General features: G+C 42.0%; 2 protein-coding genes across 2 annotated transcripts; one reads left to right on the top strand and one right to left on the bottom strand.

The window, feature by feature from the left end:
* Positions 1 to 341: 341 nt before the first annotated feature.
* LOC107193982 (ceramide-1-phosphate transfer protein) lies at positions 342 to 1,528 on the top strand. Its single transcript, XM_015583531.1, has 4 exons — positions 342 to 675; positions 872 to 1,080; positions 1,153 to 1,328; positions 1,391 to 1,528. The coding sequence occupies exons 1-4, from the start codon at positions 548 to 550 to the stop codon at positions 1,511 to 1,513; spliced, it is 636 nt and encodes a 211-aa protein (XP_015439017.1). The 5' UTR covers positions 342 to 547; the 3' UTR covers positions 1,514 to 1,528.
* Positions 1,529 to 2,001: 473 nt separating this feature from the next.
* On the bottom strand, positions 2,002 to 7,508 carry LOC107193950 (solute carrier family 28 member 3). Its single transcript, XM_015583490.1, has 12 exons — positions 7,479 to 7,508; positions 7,130 to 7,189; positions 6,534 to 6,702; positions 5,931 to 6,099; positions 5,679 to 5,844; positions 4,072 to 4,266; positions 3,785 to 3,946; positions 3,618 to 3,711; positions 3,357 to 3,516; positions 2,923 to 3,109; positions 2,421 to 2,760; positions 2,002 to 2,110 (listed from the first exon to the last, which is right to left on the bottom strand). The coding sequence occupies exons 1-12, from the start codon at positions 7,506 to 7,508 to the stop codon at positions 2,016 to 2,018; spliced, it is 1,827 nt and encodes a 608-aa protein (XP_015438976.1). The 3' UTR covers positions 2,002 to 2,015.
* Positions 7,509 to 8,677: the final 1,169 nt, after the last annotated feature.

Here is an 8,677-nt window from a genome sequence, read left to right as displayed (position 1 = left end):
GTGGCGCCATCCGTGGCGAATCGCTGAAACTACTAGCCATATAATTGGTTAGCAGTTTCACCGATTCGCCACGGATGGCGCCACCGGTCAAAAAGTTTATTTCTTATTTGCTATTTAATTTATTATTTTCTAGATTGCAAACAATTCGACGTTTCAATACTTTCTTGTGGAATTTTCCTTTATCGAGCAGGGAATTGGAAGTTGAGAGAACATAGACTAAGCTGCAATAATTATTATCAAACATTCATTGCAATGATCTATTTAAATTTTTCATCGACGGTCACATGAACCCCGTTGACCCTGATGAAAGCTCGTAAACCAGATAGTTGTTTTTACTTTAACCGTCAGTGTACCACGTGTCACTGGCGATTTAGAAGAGTGTCAATCAGCATTTTCTCTTTGTTTCGATTGACTAACAAATACGTAATCATGACGAGGTAGAGATAAGAAATGGTGCCTTTGACCACGTAATGTGGCTCGAGTTGTACCTGCGTGGCAAAGTAGTTGGTTCGTCGTTAATTGCAGTCCTCAACACAGTGACGTTGAAATGGCGGAGGGCTCGGAATTAGCTTTCTTCGATCTGAGGCTGGTCCACGATCATTTTGACCGTGCCCTCGTGCAGGACGACGATATTGATCTCAAAGCCTACTTAGACGCCTACAATGAGCTCTACAAGTAAGACAACAGATAGTCAATTGTTTCTTATGTTGAACGTAACCTTCAAACACTTTGCACCATCTTCTGTTTCTTATTCACCCTTAACTAATTCGTGTAGCTTATCAATATTTATTTAACACGTTTCGTTCGCCTGATATTGCAATTCCTTTATATCAGTAAGATATATTCACTATAGTGGAATATGTGTGTGTAGATTCTTTCAGTTAATGGGCAGCGTATTCAGCTTTGTATCCTCTGATTTGAAACAAAAGATTGAGGTATTAATTGAACTAATAGACAAGGATGATCAGAATTATACTACTATCAAGACTATGATAATATATGAGAAGGAGAACAAGATCCTTGATAAGGGAGACTACACGAATGGAGCACGTACTTTGTTAAGACTTCATAGAGGATTAGGTAACATACTGTATTAAAGTATCTTCCACAAACTCATTGTACACCATGTACTGATATCTAATGAATTTTCAGATTTTATTAGAGAATTTCTGAGGCAACTGGGCGACCTCTCAGATACTGACAAGACATCCAGTTGTTGTCAGGATGCGTATAACAAAACCTTAGCCAAGCATCACCCATGGGTGATTAGAAAAGCAGCCGTGGTTGCCATGTACACAATGCCCACCAGAGAACTTTTGTTTAAAAAGGTAAGTCATTACATGTAAAATTTTTTAGGATACTTTTTACAGCAATTGCCCTTGCTTCCAAGGTTTGTGGGTCTGAGGTCCAGAGGAACGTCGACGTCTTGCCAAAAATGTTGGAGATCACGGCCGACGTGTTTAACCGTACCCACAGTCTTTACGAGATCCATCAACTTCACGATCTACCGTAGAAACGAAGGTCACGGATCGACGAGATATTAAATGCTGCATTTGCTTTACGGGGCTGCTCGGCGTAGCACGTCGCCGAAACATTCCGTACTCGAAGATTGTGATACACGATAATTCCAACGTGGTACGGTCTTATTATACCATTTTGTGATACACTTTTACTTACAGTATATACATTATTATAGTTATACTATCTGAAATTGTACAAAACACACTTAGCTTAGGCCCGCGGTCGCGTACCTTCTCTAATTTTACTTTTATCGCCTTTAATATTGCACGAACTGCAGAATCCGCGACTGTTCAACGCTCAACGGCTCGGCGCATCTTATTTATTAATTTGTTTTTATTAAAAACCATCATTGTACAAGAATATCAATGGGTTCCAGCGAAGGATGTGTCTTTTTCCATTTGCCCCTATCTATTTACACGTACTCTTAAGTAATAGAGTGTTATAAGTGGTGGCGACGATTAAGCTAATGAACCTCACGGTAACCTCGGTCAGAGTTACCTATTAATTGTAGTCGCGTTCGCAACAATCCCGTTTAACGCAGTCGTTACGTTCGCCACGCTATCGAAGGCACCGTCGGTTATCAGCATGCCTGGAAAATAAAAAAAGTGGAAGTTCTGTGCTCAACCATAGACATAGAAATATAGACTACGCATCTCCAGTCCCAAGTTTAGAAAAAGGTAGATAGCTTTCGGAGGGCTTTGCATCTCTTTTTAAATCTAAGTAGTGGGGGGGTCAGGTTCTGGGGCTTTGGATTTGGAGTGATTGACCGAGCTGTATTAAAAAGAGATAGCAAGTCCTCCGAAAGTAATCCCGTCTCTTTGTCTTTGTTTTTCTATGTCTGTCTGTGTGCTCGACCAGTAAAACAGTTCGCGAGGAAAGGTCGATCGTTTTGTTCTTACCAGCGATGCTAGCCGTGAGGAAACATACAACGCTACCAGCCACAAAGGCTCGTAGCACAGTACTAGCGATCTGCTCCTTTCGTTCTGGCGCCAAACTGGTCAACACGCCTAACGTGATCCCGATGGATCCTGGATTAGCGAACCCGCAGATCGCGAATGTGGCGATCGCCTCTGTACGACCGTAAATTTTGCCCATTTTCTTGAACTCTCCCAGTTTCTGATAGGCGACGAACTCGTTCACGACGGTCTTCAGGCCAATCAGAGTGGCCACGTCCTCGCATTGCTCCCAGGGCACTCCCATTATCCAACTCAGGGGTTTGAACACTTTCGATAATATAAACTACAAAACGCAAAAACAGAGAGAGGCAATATTTGCGTAGGTTGGTAGACCAAGTTCGGAAGGTGGCAAGTATCCTGTTCAGCATAAGAGGCTATTGGGACTAGCTGTCTAAACAGCTGTGATTCGAACAGGGCCCAAAGGAGCAAAACTATGGTAGCTTACTTCGAGACTAAGGGGTGCACCGATGGTATGGGCATCGTAGCCAACCAGCATGCCCAGCCAACCCAGCAACGAGTTCACAAGCGCGATAAACGATACAAATGCGATGATATTCGCGATTATACCAAGGACCAAGGGTATTGCCGCCAGGGCACCTTTGCTCGCAGCGTCCATCAAGCTAGCATCTTTCCTGGAACAATGGACACTCTGATAATTATTTCAGGACTCACATCAGCTGTGATCACGTATAAGGGTGTCCCACTTAACTTGTGCACCTTAAATATCTCACTTTTGATTTTCACAAGAATTATTTTAACAAATGCTGAAATCCAAATAGCACAAGACGCTTTGAAGGCGCCCATTTTACAGCTATTTTAGGTCTAAGGCGCCTTTAAATCGTCATTGGGCGTCATGTGCTATCTGGGGCAGAAACTCACGATTCCTCCAGTTTGATGTCTTCGCGGGTGACCAGGCTCTTCTCGGTCTCTGGGTAAAATAGCTTCGAGTAGCACAGAGCGGCCGGTGCTGCCATCACCGACGCGGTTATCAAGTGAGCCGGATTCGCGCCGAACCCGATATACGCCGCGAGCACCGTTCCTGTACACATTCAGTCAGACAATGCATCAGTCCCAAATGGGAAACAATGTCAGCGACACGAACGATTTTAATCGTTTACATTAAACGCTTCATTGATTAACCTGATACCGTCGCGAAACCCGCACACATGATAGCATGCAACTCGGAGGCGGTCAACTTGTTCAGATAGGGTTTAATGAGCAACGGGGATTCCGTCTGGAAAACAGACGAGGAATTACGACACGTTCGATCGATATTCACGGCTCGATCGATCCTTGGTCAATCATACCATCCCGATGAAGATGTTCGCGGCGCAGTTCACCGATTCGCAGATGGTCGTTCCCATTAGAGCTTGGAGGATACGGCCCAGATTAAGAATGATCCATTGCATCACGCCCAGATAGTAGAGAATTTGGATGATGAAGCTAAAGTAGAAGATCACCGGCAGCGTCTGGAAAGCACATGTTGTTAGGTACCTGAACATGTTTAGAGTTTGTGTTTCCGTTTTGTCGTTTATTATTATTGTAAGTCCCCGTGGTTCCCGTTGTATCCGAACAGAGGGATTTATTTACTGACGGAGAACGCGAAGACACCGTCGTCGACCAGTTGATCGGAGAAAATAAAGGCTGCACCGCTTTTCGCGAAGTCGAGGAACGTCGTCACTTTGTCGGCCAGACACTCGAAGATCGCTCTGCCGACGGCCCATCGGATCGTGAACAGACCGCAGAGGAATTGCAGTATGAGACCGTGTAGAACAGGCCTCCAGTTGACCTGCAAAAGATTCGACGTTTTCGATGTTAGGGTATACATGCATCTTTCGATTATCGTTTGGCTTGTTCTACACGATTATTGTCCTGGCGTTATCCCCACCACTGGGCCAAAGGCTGGTTTCACGGGACTCCCTCCACCCCCCTCCCCCACCCTTTAGTGATGGGAAGAACGTCTGGACTCCTATTGGCGAAGAGCCTTCGAACACTCATCGATGATTTACTGTAATATTTTCCAATGGGAAAAAGATGTTAATTTTACTACGAAAACAACTTTACTCTTTTTCGAGAAATTCTTGAGAAGAAACACTAGCTTGGCATCTCTCCTGCAAGATGTGGAAGAAACGACACTTTGTAGTCTGTAATTTTTTCAACATTTTTGTTGACTTTGCATGAGAATAGGTTAGAATTCTTTGTATTTTTTCGTAGTAATTACTACGAGACCAAATTTGTGATTGGCTCTGAACCAAAAATGGTGTTCTCACCCCTCAATTTATCCTATTCGCTGATCCACATTACATTATTCCGAGGCCTGCAAGAGGAGTGTATTATATTACGCAGACGTCTTCGTAGCCACGAAAGTAAAATGCTAAATATGATTACGGTAATATCGGCGACGATGAAATATTCATTTCCACCACGATACATATTTCAATTGTGATGCAGACACATTTCTCTCTTTCTTTGTATATCTGTCTTTCTCTCTCTCGCGTCTGATATTCAAAAATTCGAAAGAATCGGGCGCGACACGTCCAACTAAATCGTGGATCGGGGCGTGTGCAGGTTCAAGGGACGATTAACATTATTCCGTAGATCAGGGCCGGATTAAGACCTTCGGAGACCCTATGCACTTAAAAGATTTTGGTGCCCCATACATACGAGTGACTGCTAAAAATTACCAGCCAAGCTAGCAATTCCATCGTACGATTGTCATAACTTTTGTGAGGCCCGTATCCGTTAGAAACAGGAGGACAGATTGTTTTTATGCAAGGGAATTTTTAATATCACCAAATCTGAAGAAGTAATGCATCCTCGACATGGGCATATCAAGAGTTCATTCGTATTAGGGTGGATGCACCAGTAAATAAAGACCAGTGAATGAACATTATATACAAAAACGAGTAAATTAAACTTTTCAATTCTTTGTTTTTTCTTTGTATTTTCTCTGAAATTTATATTTTTCTTCCTTTTAATTTAATTGATTAGATTTTTCCAATTTTTCAAATTCTAATCTATACGTTATAAAAAGGTATAGATATCGAAATAATCTAATTTTCACGTGCCAAACATTTATTAATATTATTATCACTTAAAATTCGAATTTAATAGTCACAAAATCACTTAAGTGTTCGGTCATTTACTGTATTTCGTTTAATGGTTAATTCAGCCACAGATGATGTATACGATTTTACTCACACGACCGGGATGCTTCGAGAATATCCATCCCAGGCCCATCAGGATCGCCACGCCCGCCGCGCTGATCAGCCGGTCCCGCGATTCGATCGTGTCCAGTATCAGGAAAATGATAATCGCCGCGAACACGCACACGTAGATCGCCGATTTACAAATCGTTCCGCCGTATCTGCGAGCAACGTTGTCAATTCGTTAATTAGAATAGCACTGATACGATCGACGATTACGGTTTATCGAACGAACTGTCAATCGTACTTGGTCCTTCGGAAATCTTTCACTCGATCGTTGTACGGCGAGCAACATCGTCCAAGTGGTTTGCCGAAATATCTCGCGGCGTAGTGATAAAACAGTCCACCGTAGCCGATCACGAACAGGATTAGCAGTAGACCGTAACCGTGGCACCAGTTGAACCCATATTCCTGATCTGATAAATGTAGTTGTTATAGTGATCTCATATAAAAAAAAAAAAGGGTTCATAACTTCTAGGGTAGATATAGTGATTCATACATTTGTTCAGATAATTTTGAAATAACAATTAGGTACAAACTCTTATGCAACTTCCATTTAGATATTCTCCTTATCATTATTTTTATCACAGTTTTATGGTAAATTTTTCTTAATTTTAGTTTTCAGTCCCACTCATAAATTCTGGTAGCAAACTCACAGATAGGCGAAGTAATATAACGTGATGATTTTTTCTTTAATTGTCATTTATAGGTAAAATCAAAGGGTAAATAACCCTTTGTAAAAGTAAAGTAAAAGTGTTAAAAGTTGGCGACGATTGCGTTCGACAGATTTCTGTGAATATTCACAATGTCTGGTTGCATTGTTGTTAGTGGGCCAATCAAGTTAACCTACTGTAGTTTCTCCAATACTGAGTGGCGAAAATGAAGTAGATCACCACCACAGCGTTGAACACCAGCAGAGAGAGCAACCTGACGATCCTTTGGTGCCTCGACAGGAACACGCTGAATGCGTTGTATCCTGCTGCCAAACAACCGACAGATTCACGGTCTTCTATGTTTTCCTGCGAGAAATGAAAGACATCAAGGCCAATCTACTCTTTAGCAGAAAATACGAAGGATTATCGTAGAGGGGTTGTACTTTCCACTGTACTTTCATCTAGCTCATATTTAGACTAACACTATTAATTATATGAACTCTAATTTCGATAAATCCCTTTATTCTAGATGATCCTGATAATTTTGTAGTAGCAAATCCAAGGTACAAAATAAATTTTTATTTATAATATTTCAATTATTTCCCTGACAATTACTGTTTCTTAAAATTCATTCCCACACTACTAAAACTAGACTTTATTTTGACCACCTATGGAAACGTGCAACATCAGGAGTAATAACGTTTTATCGTTGTAAACATCGACGATTGATTGTCGATTCCAGGAAATAGCGGCATTCCACAGGAAATTATACACACGACGACGTACCGCATACCTTGTCTTTCGCGGGACCATCGACGCGCAGGCCAGCCTCTAGCATGTTCAGCTCGCTATCCTACCAAGACAACGTGGTTTTATTATAATTTATCCAATGATAATTGATCAGTACCACCTGGAGCCTTGATCGATCAATCTAATTCAACCTTACGAATATAACTAATCACTTCGAAAAATGTTATTCTCCACAAAGTTCCGCAGTCTTCTTATGAACAATATCTACCATATATCGATCTAAGGTCGCCGAGTGAAAGTACCACAAGCTGACGCAGGTGTTACGGAAAAACATACGAAAACGAAGGTTATCGGTCACGAGCGATAGACAGTTGATATGATATACTGACTACCTCGAACGCTGGATTCACGGTCCCAGACATCTTCCTGGTTTCCAACGGAACGAATGTAACCCACGGAAATACGTGTGTATGTGTGTTTGTCCCTCGCGGTTGTCAGCCACTGACGCGTTGCACAATGGCTAGCGCATGGCACCAGATAACGTAATAACAATTATTCCGACGGAATCGTGCCGCAATTCACATCGGCAACAGTATAGTGTGTCCCGTAACCGGAATAACAATCGTTCGTTGTAGATAGTAGATAACACCGATAAGAGAGACTAAGACCGATGGCCTGACGCAGCGGACGGTGTTTCGAGAGAAAGCCTGATTTCGAAGGATCTATAAGGGCTGTTTCCAATGTTCTGGGACTTCCTATCTCTGACTGAATAATGCATAGGGTAATGACTAGACTATCTTTATGCAAATTTCAATTTCTACAGGTTAATTTACCGAAGTAAAATTACGTCAGAGATTCGTTTTAGTCATTAAAACAGCGTTTCTCAACATTTTAGTATTTGGGACCGAACTTTCTATATCAGTTTCGTTCGCGGGCGTTCAAGAATAAAAGGGCCAGAAGTATTTAAAATCTGAAATTACATACATTATAAGAACTTGTTTAATTACATTAAAACGGAAAAACCGATCTCAAATTGACGTCGTACGGACCTGAACGACGGTCAAGCACAGTTGTTGTAACTCAAGGGTATCGAATGACGCTACCGAAACAAAAATAATACAATAAAAAAATATAAAAAATAATATAAACTTTAGGGTCGGTCAGGTTTATGGCTAACACAGTATATCTCCGAAGCAGCTGTACCCAGACACAGATGTGCGATACAGAACACTGATAAAATCGCACAAAAAAAAACCACTCGATATAATGTAATACCGAAACAAAAAATAAAAAAACAAAAAAGAAAGCAGCATGCAGCGGAGCGGTAATTTCGCGATCCACCTCGAGGCCAGGGGAAAATATCACTGGTTACACCGATACTGGGATCCGCGGTCACCGTCAACACACCCATACACAACGATAGTGGACGGGGTCAGGCGTGTACGTGCGAGAGATAAGCGAACCGAACCAACTGTGGAATCGGCGGTGTCGATCGTTGCCGTTTGTTCGGCTGTACTTGAACGATAAGTGTGGTAGGGGTGGGGGGATCAGTGTCGATACGGTAATGAACGAATCGAGTGCCGGATTCTGC

The sequence above is a fragment of the Dufourea novaeangliae genome, unplaced genomic scaffold (assembly GCF_001272555.1).
Source record: "Dufourea novaeangliae isolate 0120121106 unplaced genomic scaffold, ASM127255v1 scaffold21, whole genome shotgun sequence".
NCBI lineage: Eukaryota > Metazoa > Arthropoda > Insecta > Hymenoptera > Halictidae > Dufourea > Dufourea novaeangliae.
Note: the sequence above shows the minus strand (reverse complement) of the source record. Positions and strands in the feature narration are given on the sequence as shown.

What these genes read in the sequence shown, in the direction of transcription:
- LOC107193950 (XM_015583490.1), bottom strand. Translation starts at nt 7,508, where the DNA reads ATGTCTGGGACCGTGAATCCAGCGTTCGAG. An exon ending in AAAGATTTCCGAAGGACCAA is followed by an intron (nt 5,845 to 5,930) that starts GTACGATTGACA and finishes CGTTGCTCGCAG; the next exon opens with ATACGGCGGAACGATTTGTA. An exon ending in CGAACATCTTCATCGGGATG is followed by an intron (nt 3,712 to 3,784) that starts GTATGATTGACC and finishes TCTGTTTTCCAG; the next exon opens with ACGGAATCCCCGTTGCTCAT.
- LOC107193982 (XM_015583531.1), top strand. Translation starts at nt 548, where the DNA reads ATGGCGGAGGGCTCGGAATTAGCTTTCTTCGATCTGAGGCTGGTCCAC. An exon ending in AAGACTTCATAGAGGATTAG is followed by an intron (nt 1,081 to 1,152) that starts GTAACATACTGT and finishes ATGAATTTTCAG; the next exon opens with ATTTTATTAGAGAATTTCTG. An exon ending in GAGAACTTTTGTTTAAAAAG is followed by an intron (nt 1,329 to 1,390) that starts GTAAGTCATTAC and finishes CTTGCTTCCAAG; the next exon opens with GTTTGTGGGTCTGAGGTCCA.